General features: G+C 35.0%; 1 protein-coding gene across 1 annotated transcript in view; it reads right to left on the bottom strand.

Moving 5' to 3' along the window:
• Positions 1-8,663, bottom strand: part of LOC138713730 (ankyrin repeat domain-containing protein 39-like) — an 11,286-nt gene extending 2,623 nt beyond the window's left edge. Inside the window, exons 1-4 of the mRNA XM_069846057.1 lie at positions 8,401-8,663; positions 3,216-3,480; positions 2,850-2,912; positions 1,590-1,664 (exon numbers count right to left, since the gene is read on the bottom strand). Coding sequence (XP_069702158.1) covers positions 1,590-1,664; positions 2,850-2,912; positions 3,216-3,479 — 402 coding nt within the window. The 5' untranslated portion in view covers position 3,480; positions 8,401-8,663. The remainder of the gene's footprint in view (positions 1-1,589; positions 1,665-2,849; positions 2,913-3,215; positions 3,481-8,400) is intronic.
• Positions 8,664-12,562: the final 3,899 nt, after the last annotated feature.

The following is a 12,562-nucleotide window of genomic DNA, read 5'->3' as shown; positions in this document are numbered from 1 at the left end:
ATAGATAGATAGATAGATAGATAGATAGATAGATAGATAGATAGATAGATAGATAGATAGATAGATAGATAGATAGATAGATAGATAGATAGATAGATAGATAGATAGATAGATAGATAGATAGATAGATAGATAGATAGATAGATAGATAGATAGATAGATAGATAGATAGATAGATAGATAGATAGATAGATAGATAGATAGATAGATAGATAGATAGATAGATAGATAGATAGATAGATAGATAGATAGATAGATAGATGAATTTAATGTCATCCAGCGATTTACAGCCGTAGACGTCAGAATAGATACATATAATACATGCCTACTACAATATGAATAAAATGTAAGAATAAAAAAATAAATATACAATCACCAGACATTCACAAAAACAGGTTAAAAGTTTTAGAAGAAAATAGTATAAAATCAGGTTAAAATGTACAGATTTGTACAGATTTGTCAATTACATAAGGTTAAAACAAATGAGTATCTAAAAAGTAATATTGCTAAAATCATTGACACTGTAGATTGGATTTGCCAACAATGTCCTTCTCACCTTCCTTCTGAAAGTAAAATATGACGTGTTTCTTATGTGCAATGGTAAAGAATTATAAAGTTTATAAGATATGGAAATAAAACTATTGCTTGTAGTAGTATATTTGTACTTGGTGAAATATATGTCAAGTCTGGAACGGGTAGAAGAATTATGAATGGATGAACAAGTAGGAAGATTATGCACATTACGCTTAACATACAGAAGGCAATCGAGAATAAACATTGACGGCAACGTAAGTATTCCTAGTCGTACAAAAAGTGGTTTACAATGAGTTCTAGAAGAGACACCACAAATAATCCTCACTGCTCTCTTTTGAAGGATAAAGAACTTAGAAACCGAAGTATGGTTACCCCACAAAAGCGTTCCGTAGCTTAAGTGACTGTAAATATGGGCATAATAAACAGTAAGTAAAGAATTATAACATTATGTTTGTCTGAGGATTCGTAACATGAAAATTCCTTTATTAATTTTATTAACAAGATAGTCTGTGTGTGTACTCCAGCCCAGACCGGCTTCGAGGTGAATGCCTAGGAATTTAACTGAGGAAGACAAGTCAGTAATATTTCTGTTAAAAGAAAATTTAATATCTACAGTCTTACTAGAGTTGATGCTAAGTTTATTGGCATCACATAACTATAATAATGTCAGTAATAGTAACAGTAGCCATAACTACAGTAATGTCAGTAGTAGTGACAGTAGAAATAACTACAGTAATATCAGTAATAATGATAGTAGCCATAACTACAGTAATGTTAGTAGTAATGATAGTAGTCATAACTACAGTAATATCACTAGTAGTGACACTAGCCATGACTGCAGTAATGGCAGTACTAGTGAAAGTAGCAATAGCTACAGTAATAGCAGTGTATTAGTAGTAATAACAGCTGCGGCAGTAATAATGGTGGCAGTTCTAGTCTGAAAACTGAAATTAAGTTTGCTGTCCAACTGCAGCTGGTCGTAATCTCTGTTGTTAGAGTTTATATCAATAATTTCTCATAACTTAATTGTAACCATGGTAACAGCTCACACTTACTTCTTCCAGCTGGCGCATCATCTCTATCTCAGCCTCCACTTGTTGTCTCAGGCTCCCCAGCTGATCCTGGTAACTCTGTAATATAAACAATTCTGGATTAGAGAAAGCTCAACTAGTTAGGTGACAGTCTGACTTGAAGCAACAGGTTTCATGAAGAAATCAAGCTGATGGCCGGTATACAGCATCAGGAAATGAGACAACAGCTACCAACGTATAATGTTTGGATAGTGGCTTTCTAATAAAACCTATGGTTATCCCAAAAGAGTTAAAGAAATATTATGAGCCCTCAAATAAATTGAACATCTGGAAGAAGATGATCTTCATTTTCGTGATAAATTTTTAACAAATGCACCACAGAACAAACCGTAATTTGTATTTTCAATGTAAGCCTTAACAGAAATGGGCCGTGGATCACCTAACTACCAGAACATAATTCAGACTTTCATAAGCCCTAAAATAAATGGGCCGTTGTTCATCTAGACCATTGTGCGTCAAACTTTATAAAGGTGCTGCCCATTTTTTGGCGAGACCTTTCTTTTGCTACCTTCCTACCCCACTACCTCCCTCAAAAAATACAAATCGGTATACAATCAAAAAAATATATATGTGTATAACTTTACTGAAAAGCAGTCGATAGCAGCCAACTTCTAATGCACCGTACCTGCAAGATGAGAAACCAGAATATGCTAACCTACTTTCCAATGTATTCCATTTTGCTTCTTAGACTGCCTTCCTTACTCATATATTTTCCAATGTTCAAACACTTTACATTGTAGTTTGCAAGACCAGGATGTAAACATAATAACAGGTCAAGCTAGAACCAGCAGTTTTGCAAGGAAACTTGATTTCTGGTTGACATCATTTTACAAAAAGAAATTTATTCGATTCTATTGTATTCAATGGAAAATTAAAAGTTTGGGTTTGGTTGCACTTAAAAATCATCGTCAATTTTTTCACTAAGTTTTTCTCAAATGCAACATGAATAAATGTTAATTAGACATGTTTGTTTTATTTTATAATCCATCCCTCTGCTCTTTACACGACAAATCGCCATTTTCATCTTTCACACATTGCCAGTAGACTACGGTTATGTAATGGAGTACTCATATTTATCATTCAATTAAGTGCCTATTTGAACACACCTTAGCGTCTGCATGTCTACCTATTTCAAAGTTTTTCGTGTTTACTACTCCAACCTTTAATGTACCCTCAACTGTCCAATTACTGTATCTGTAACCATGGTAACAGCTCATCACTTACTTTTTCCTGCTGGAGCCGTAACTGGTGCTCTTCTTCATATTTCTGCCTCAGCTCTACTTTCTCCTGTAACCACAAAGGAATCAGGTTCAGACGTAGCCCAGTCAGTAAGGTGGCAGTACGATGAGAAACAGAATAACTCACAACCAACTACTGAATGTATTGCACTAAACAACACGACATTTCTAATTCTATCTTCAAATTTTGTACATGGCTTCAAATTGGTCTTAACTCTTTTTCAATTTCCGTCGTCATCCATTTTCTGAATACCTGTTAGGAGGAAATAGTTCTGTAGAATAAAGCCTTAACTGTGAGTTAATTTAATGTGTTCTGTAGTAACTGTAAATATGGCAACAGTGAATCTCTTACCCTTTCCGATTCTTCTTTCAGCTTTTTCATTTCAGCTTTTGCCTGTCTCAATTCCCTGTCTTTCAGCTTCAATCTCTCCTCAATGTCATTGCTGCTCCCTACTTGTTCCTCTTCCTTCCTTGCCTCCAGGCCATGCAGGGACCGCGAGTCCTTCCTCTCTTTCAGGGCCCTGACTTCCTCTATGAGAGGAAGCAGCAGTCGAAACTGTCCCTCCAGAGTCTTCACTCGCTGCTTCAAGTCGGGGATTGGGTTGGGTTTTGCCATCCTGCACACCAGAAAGAAGAACAGTGAAATACTATTCAGAAGTCACTAGTACTTCATCTACCTTGCAGGAACTGTAGGGAATAAGAGGGATTGTAGCTTTCAAGGTCACTTCCATCTATCAAGTACTTCGCTTTGGTAAAATATGTTACCAAGTATGTAAAAATTCCTTCTCAAAGTGTTGGACGACAATAATACAGCTTCACCCTCCTGCTTAATGTCAAGGGCTAGCCTCAGAATATCATAGAGCTGGGGACAGATTAGCCACGGTCCCATGTTCAGATAAATCGTATCTAGGTTACTTTAACATTTATTACTGATTTTCTTTTGTTTGCAATTGAGTACAATATTTGACATGTAGTGAGTTGCAACATGCGTTTCCAATCCACTGTGGGCTAAAGCAAGGAGATGCACTATCAACTTTATTTTTTAACTTTGCTCTAGAGTTAGCCATTAGGAAAGTCCAGGATAACAGAGAGGGTTTGGAATTGAACGGGTTACATCAGCTGCTTGTCTATGCGGATGACGTGAATATGTTAGGAGAAAATCCACAAACGATTAGGGAAAACACGTGAATTTTACTGGAAGCAAGTAAAGAGATAGGTTTGGAAGTAAATCCCGAAAAGACAAAGTAGGCCTATATGATTATGTCTCGTGACGAGAATATTGTACGAAATGCACTCTTCATCCCCCTATTATTTATTCGCTCGATTTCATACTCTCTCTCGCTATCATAATATTAATACTCGATCACAACGCGATAACACGCTAGAAGTTCCACTTCACGCATCGTCTCTGTATTCCTCATCCTTCACTGTTGCTACCTCTCGTCACTGGAACTCTCTGCCGCCTGAAGTCAAGGGCTGCCGAACATTGAATTCTTTCAAATCCAAGTTAGAAAATTATCTTATGACGAGTTGCCAAACTAACTTACTATTATGACAAGTGTTGTATTGCATGTTTCCACGTTTTCACATTTTTTTTATGTTCTAATGATATTCAACTTATTTTATATTTTTGTTTTCATATTTTCCGATAATGTTATATCTCTAATGTGATAAGTTGAGCTATATATAATCTTAATTTTCCTTATTGTGTGTACTTAGAAATATTGTATTCACTGTATACTTTGTACTGCACTATTTTATTACTAATATTACTATTATTATTATTATTATTATTATTATTATCATCATCATCATTATTACTATTCTTATTTATTATTATTATTATTATTATTATTATTATTATTATTATTATGAATAATTGTCTTTTTTTTGTATGCCTCATTTATTTTGACCTGCTGTTCACATATTATTATGCTTTTTTCTTTCTTTCTGTATGTTATATATTATGTCCGATTTCTTCTTATTTGTTGTTTATTTTTTATTATTATTATTATCTTATTCAATTTTGTGTGTAAAATTGTAGTGTAATTTGTAAATTTGTAGTGTTTTTGTAACGCAGTCTTTACTCCTGGTTGAGTGTTAGAGAAGGCCGTATGGCCTTAACTCTGCCAGGTTAAATAAATCATCATCATTATTATTATTATTATTATTATTATTATTATTATTATTATTATTATTATTATTATTATTATTATATAAATGATACTTGGGAGGAAATTAAACACAGAATAAATATGGGAAATGCCTGTTATTATTCGGTTGAGAAACTTTTATCATCCAGTCTGCTATGGAAAAATCTGAAAGTCAGAATTTATAAAATAGTTATATTACCGGTTGTTCTGTATCGTTGTGAAACTTGGACTCTCACTTTGAGAGAGGAACAAAGATTAAGGGTGTTTGAGAATAAGGTCCTAAGGAAAATATTTGGGACTAAGAGGGATGAAGTTACAGGAGAATGGAGAAAGTTACACAACACAGAACTGCACGCATTGTATTCTTCACCTGACATAATTAGAAACATTAAATTCAGACGCTTGAGATAGGCAGGGCATGTAGCACGTATGGGTGACTCCAGAAATACATATACAGTGTTAGTTGGGAGACTGGAGGGAAAAAGATCTTTGGGGAGGCAGAGACGTAGATGGGGAGATAATATTAAAGTGGATTTGAGGGAGGTGGGATATGATGATAGAGAATGGATTAATCTTGCTCAGGATAGGGACCAATGGCGGGCTTATGTGAGGGCGGCAATGAACCTCCTGGTTCCTTAAAAGCCAGTAACTAACTAACTAACTAACTAAGTAAGTAAGTGAGTTGCAACATCTTTACAAGATCCTGACCAAGGGAACCTACAGTTGTCCCTTTACACATTATGGAATATCAGCAGTGCTAGAACAATAATATAATTATCAAGCCCTGCACGTTTTATCTTAGAAGTTGCAGACATTGTTAATAATATAGACTTACTTACTTACATACTTACTTACTTACTTCCAATATGGCTATTTCCTTAAAAGAATTTCTGTAAATTAATTTTATTTTTGTACACGAGTATTAATAGATTCTAAATCACAATGGTAGTGTGTATAATTTTCTCACAGTGAGAGGTAAAGGAAAGATGATCACAATAGAGGCCTACCTGCTACAGGAATATTTTTATTTTGTTGGAGAAATCCAACTGTGTAAATGTGTAACTACTGGAATTTTTTAGTTAAAGAATCCATACTTTCTAACACTAGTAATTTCTTTATTTCCGTATTTCTGTTCTCTTTTCTTATACTATTTTCCAGAAGTTGAAGATTATATTGTATATGAATGTATTCAAATGGGGATCATGGTGTCAAGCAATTTCAGGAATTGGTGGAGTATTATAATCATTTTATATAAATTTACTTCTTGATTAATTCAGGCTGTGTTATTAAATTTCCTCTGTGTTGGTCGTAGCTTGTCCAGTAATTATCATTTAATTAATTTAATATAAAGTAGGATCATTTCTTTAATAATTTTCATGACTGTGATTGGTGTTGATTTTACTGCGCCAGTGACTATCTATTGCAAATAAAAGTACAATTTTTAAAATTGAAAACAACATTTGTTATCAATAATATTGTCTGTTCATTTGTTCGCATCTACGTCATATTAACAGCAAGTGCGTGTAAATTAAGCATCGTAAAAGTTGAGCAAAGTGCTAACTAGATATGCAGTCTACGTGGATACATGAAACATACTGTACAGTGGGGCAAAATGTACCATAAAATAAAAAAATATATAAATAAACTATTATATCAGCGCTATAGGCCTGTGTAACAAAATAATAATAATAATAATAATAATAATAATAATAATAATAGTAATAATAATAATAATAATAATAATAATAATAATAATGATTTATTTAATCTGGCAGAGTTAAGGCCATACGGCCTTCTCTAACACTCAACCAGGAGTAAAGACTGCGTTACAAAAACACTAAAAAAATTTACAAAGTACACTAGAATTTTACACACAAAACTGAATAAGATAATAATAATAAAATGTAAACAAGTAAGAAGAAATCAGACATAACATACAACATACAGAAAGAAAGAAAAAAGCATAATAAAATGTGAACAGCAGGTTAAAATAAATGAGGCACACAAAGTATAAAAAAAACACAATTATTATTAATAATAATAATAATAATAATAATAATAATAATAATAATAATAATGATAAAAAATAAGAATAGTAATAATAATAATTATAATAATAATAGTAATATTACTAATAGTAGTAATAAAATAGTGCAGTACAAAGCATACAATGAATACAATATTTTTTAGTATACACAATAAGGAAAATTATGATTATATATAGCTCAACTTATCACATTATAGATATACCATTATCGGAAAATATGAAAACAAAAATATAAAATAAGTTGAATATCACTAGAACATAAGGGAAAAAAAATGTGAATACGTGGAAACATGCAATACAACACTTGTCATAATAGTAAGTTAGTTTGGCAACTCGTCATAAGATAATTTTCTAACTTGGATTTGAAAGATTTCAATGTTCGGCAGCCCTTGACTTCAGGCGGCAGAGAGTTCCAGTGACGAGAGGTAGCAACAGTGAAAGATGAGGAATACAGAGACGATGTGTGAAGTGGAATTTCTAGCGTATTATCGCGTTGTAACAAAATAATAAAAAATCCATAAGAAAAAAAAATAATTTTAAAATATGTTCAATGCATCCGATGTTCCTTAAATCGTTATATTTTTAATGGTTAATTTTACCTCAGCGATCAAGTTTACCCCAGTTTACGTTATGGGAAATAATTTATGACATAGGAAAAATGGGGAACGAATAATAAGATCTTACTTAAAAATCTTGCCCCCTCTAACCAAAAATTGAAATGATGCCCCTGTTTATGACCAGGAGTGAATTGATTAATTCGCTTACAAATGTTGAAATACCCCCGCTGTGAAATTGTGCAGTCTATCGTGGGGTTGCATAGCGGGGTAACAGTACTCGAAACAATTCATTTGGTGCAGTGTAATACAGTGGCGTCAATGCGTGGAAAATGGTGTTACTTCTGGAGCTTTAGTTTCTCATGTTTTGAGTCACAAAATCTGTCTGACCGAAGACTAGGGAATATCTGTCCTTTCTCCCCACCCCCACACCAACACAGATACGCGTTTGCATTGAAAAAAAAACAGCTTGACAAGAGAAGTCCGCATTGTAAATATGACTAGGCATTGTTGCCACATTGCTACATGTGCCAGTCCTGATCGGAGAGCAATAACATTAGGGACAGAATAACACAAATGCTAAACTAAATAAATCTAGACAATTCCACTTACAATTGGAATGGCACGTGATCTTGTGACATTACATGAAGCCACTACTGATTCTAAGGTGGATTTATAAATAACCACTGGTACCACAGAATGGGAGTAGTAGGAAGTTATAATATGTGATTAAGAAGAAGAAGAATAAGAAGAAGAAGCTGTTTTTACACAGCCAGGACTTACCTTGTGAATTGAAAATGAAGTTATGTTAACACTGAGCGAAACGAAGAACGGTGCTACCAACAGTGACGGAGTTCCGGTCAATTCCCAACACAATCGTCCACAGACTTTGTACACGGAGAGAAAAGTGAAGAAGTTCGAACCAAAAACCACTTGGTTGAAAACGAGAATGAGTAGTGACGCAGCCCTGCTTCTGAGGAGTTATATAGTGCCTTATCTACCGGTTAACAAACAGCCAGATAAAGCTGTCAGACAGCTTACACAAGCAAGGAAGAGTGGATCATACAAGTGGCGCTTGAAGACAGCCAATAGGAGAAAGGATTGTGAATAAATAAAGTTGCAATGTAGGACTAATAATAAGATAACGTAATGACTTTTATTTTAAAATAAATATTAATAAGATATCAGTAGAGATAAATCACGTGACTGGTACCACAAGTCAAGAGCTTGTTATCGTGTCCAGAGGTTCCACAACAATCCACTCACCGTGTGATAAAGGTTCTGTCTTTCTTAATTACTGCAGAAAATCTCATTTCTATTAACACAGTTTTCTTCGCTTCTATCCGGTATTACAATTTGGGAATCCTTCCGATGCCCAAAAATATTTGCGTAGCATAATGTCGATCATACAGGCTACTGTACTGTAGGCACTATACATTAACATTGAACCAAATAACACTGTAGTCGATCACTCACTGATCCATTATTTCATTGATGCCTCTTCCTCCGTTTCTGCAGACTTTTTTCTTCATTAAATCATTCCTACATTCATTAATTAATATGTACATGGGTAAGTTACTTACTTACTGTCTTTTAAGGAACCCGAAGGTTCATTGCCGCCCTCACATAAGCCCGCCATTGGTCCCTATCCTGAGCAAGATTAATCCAGTCTCTATCATCATATCCCATCTCCCTCAAATCCATTTTAATATTATCTTCCCATCTACGTCTCGGCCTCCCCAAAGGTCTTTTTCCCTCCGGTCTCCCAACTAACACTCTATATGCATTTCTGGATTCGCCCATACGTGCTACATGCCCTGCCCATCTCAAACGTCTGGATTTAATGTTCCTAATTATGTCAGGTGAAGAATACAATGCGTGCAGTTATGTGTTGTGTAACTTTCTCCATTCTCCTGTAACTTCATCCCTCTTACCCAAAATATTTTCCTAAGTACCTTATTCTCGAACACCCTTAAACTCTGTTCCTCTCTCAAAGTGAGAGTCCAAGTTTCACAACCATACAGAAGAACCGGTAATATAACTGTTTTATAAATTCTAACTTTCAGATTTTTCGACAGCAGACTGGATGATAAAAGTTTCTCAACCGAATAATAACAGGCATTTCCCATATTTATTCTGTGCTTAATTTCCTCCCGAGTATCACTTATATTTGTTACTGTTGCTCCAAGATATTTGAATTTTTCCACCCCTTCGAAGGATAAATCTCCAATTTTTATATTTCCATTTCGTACAATATTCTGGTCACGAGACATAATCATATACTTTGTCTTTTCGGGATTTACTTCCAACCCATCTCTTTACTTGCTTCCAGTAAAATTCCCGTGTTTTCCCTAATCGTTTGTGGATTTTCTCCTAACATATTCACGTCATCCGCATAGACAAGCAGCTGATGTAACCCGTTCAATTCCAAACCCTGCCTGTTATCCTGGACTTTCCTAATGGCATATTCTAGAGCGAAGTTAAAAAGTAAAGGTGATAGTGCATCTCCCTGCTTTAGCCCACAGTGAATTGGAAACGCATTTGACAGAAACTGACCTATACGGACTCTGCTGTATGTTTCACTGAGACACATTTTAATAATCGAACTAGTTTCTTGTGAATACCAAATTCAATAAGAATATCATATAAAACTTCTCTCTTAACCGAGTCATATGCCTTTTTGAAATCTATGAATAACTGATGCACTGTACTCCCATTTTTTCTCCATTATCTGTCGAATACAAAATATCTGGTCAATGGTTGATCTATTACGCCTAAAACCACATGTTCATGGGTAAGTTACATTCTTTAGTTCGTCCACACCTGTGGAGTAACGGTCAGCGCGTCTGGCCGCGAAACCAGGTGGCCCGGGTTCGAATCCCGGTCGGGGCAAGTTACCTGGTTGAGGTTTTTTCCGAGGTTTTCCCTCAACCCAATACGAGCAAATGCTAGGTAACTTTCGGTGCTGGACCCCGGACTCATTTCACCGGCATTATCACCTTCATTTTCACCGGCATTATCACCTTCATTCCATTCAGACGCTAAATAACCTAGATGTTGATACAGCGTCTTAAAATAACCCAATAAAATAAAATAAATTCTTTAGTTCATTAGTTAATTTTTCAAGTATTTCTTCCATTCACGCTTTTATTTATTCAATAAATTATTATTTATGATTCATATCCTGTAGTTAATTTGAATAAACTCTTCCTTCGTTTATCCTTTTAATTATTTATGATTAATGTTTTGTTCATTCATCATTAAACCTATCATTTTTCCATTAATCTTTTGTTTGGTTATTCATTTCTTCATCCATTTGTTTTTTTCATTAGGTATAAATTCATTTTTCTTTCATTCAAACTTTTGTTGTTTCATTCAGTTTCGTTGGTCATTCTTTCATATTCCACCGAAAATGCATTTGTTAATAAATATATACAAAGGCCTACCGAAGATCTCAACTAGAGAAGAGCTTATACCAGATCGCAGGTGTACGAATGACGACATTTAGGTCTACTCCTTTAAAAAAAAAAATCTTTTCATTGGTCTCCTTAAATACATAGACCTCACAAAAATACCTAGGCCGTATAGAAATATTGCTTTATTATTATTGTTGTTATTATTATTATTAATATTATTATTATTATTATTATTATTATTATTATTATTATTATTATTATTCATTTCTTAGACTATCACAAATAGGATTCTCTTCATAGTGTTTGCAGACATATTATCTTATTGAAATTATCAACTTGCTCTAAACCAGCCGATGTGATCGTGCGCCGAGCCACTGTGTAACCAGCAACGTGCATAGCACCTATGGAGGGAGGCGGACACCCGAAGGGGAAGTGAAGCAACTGTCTGACTTATTAACGGATTTTCATTTTCCTTACGTCAAGAACTTAAGTATAATTTTTTACAGTATAAGGCTACAAACTAATGTTTAGTAGGTGTAACGAAGAAAGAAATGAACAAGAAAACATAGGACACATTATCACAACCTAAAATTAACTGTCTTCAGAATGTCTCTGCGACAGAGTTTTAAAATCAGGAATTATGTCACTTACTGCCAGTCGTAGATGATCACGAAGGTATTTGTCTGTCAGTCGTGATCTGAATTTGGTTTTTAGTATTTTCATTGTTGAAAATAATTTATATTATTTGGTCTTAGCTCTTTTTCAATTTCCCTCGTCATCCATTTTCTGAGTACCTGGTAGTAGGAAATAGTTCTGTGGAATAAAGCCTTAACTGTGGCCTAATTTAATGTGTTCAGTAGTAACTGTAAATATGACAACAGTGAATCCCTTACCCTTTCCGATTCTTCTTTCAGCTTTTCCGTTTCAGCTTTTGCCTGTCTCACACACGGAAGAAACTCTTGTCCGTACCACAGGCTACTGACGTCGGCAGGCTCATTTATGCCTGACGTTAAATATGCATATGTAGACTATGAAGAATCACTGAATGTCCAAAATAGGTCTATACCTATGTCAGGGATGTTCGATGCCCTCTGTATTAATCTACACAGGTTGGATAAAAAGTAATGGCAACACTGCTGTCACGAGACGATGGTGCGTTCGAGAGTTTCCTGCTGTGTGGACATGAACAAGGACTGTTAGATGAGTTAGTGCAGCCAGCGGCGACAGTACTCTGTCAATCTACTGCAGTGTGTAGAACGTTGACTTTCATAGGGATAGTGCGAGCGCCCTAAGACCACGTTTACAAAACTAGAACAACGTTCCTAGATCAAAATTGAAGTGACACGAGGTCGTAGTGCACAAGAATGTTTTCAGGGACTGCATGAAGCATATGCCGATGCAGCGTTGTCATATCGCACAGTGGCACGATGGGTTAAAGCGTTCCGGGAAGGCAGGGATGCCGTTCAGGACAACCTCCGTACAGGACGACCCCGCGTGGAGGACAACTCAGTTCAACTCCTTGCTTCCCT

Source organism: Periplaneta americana, chromosome 2, assembly GCF_040183065.1.
Source record: "Periplaneta americana isolate PAMFEO1 chromosome 2, P.americana_PAMFEO1_priV1, whole genome shotgun sequence".
In the NCBI taxonomy this organism is placed as follows: domain Eukaryota; kingdom Metazoa; phylum Arthropoda; class Insecta; order Blattodea; family Blattidae; genus Periplaneta; species Periplaneta americana.
The sequence above is the reverse complement of the archived record's forward strand: the minus strand, read 5'-3'. Positions and strand labels throughout refer to the sequence as shown.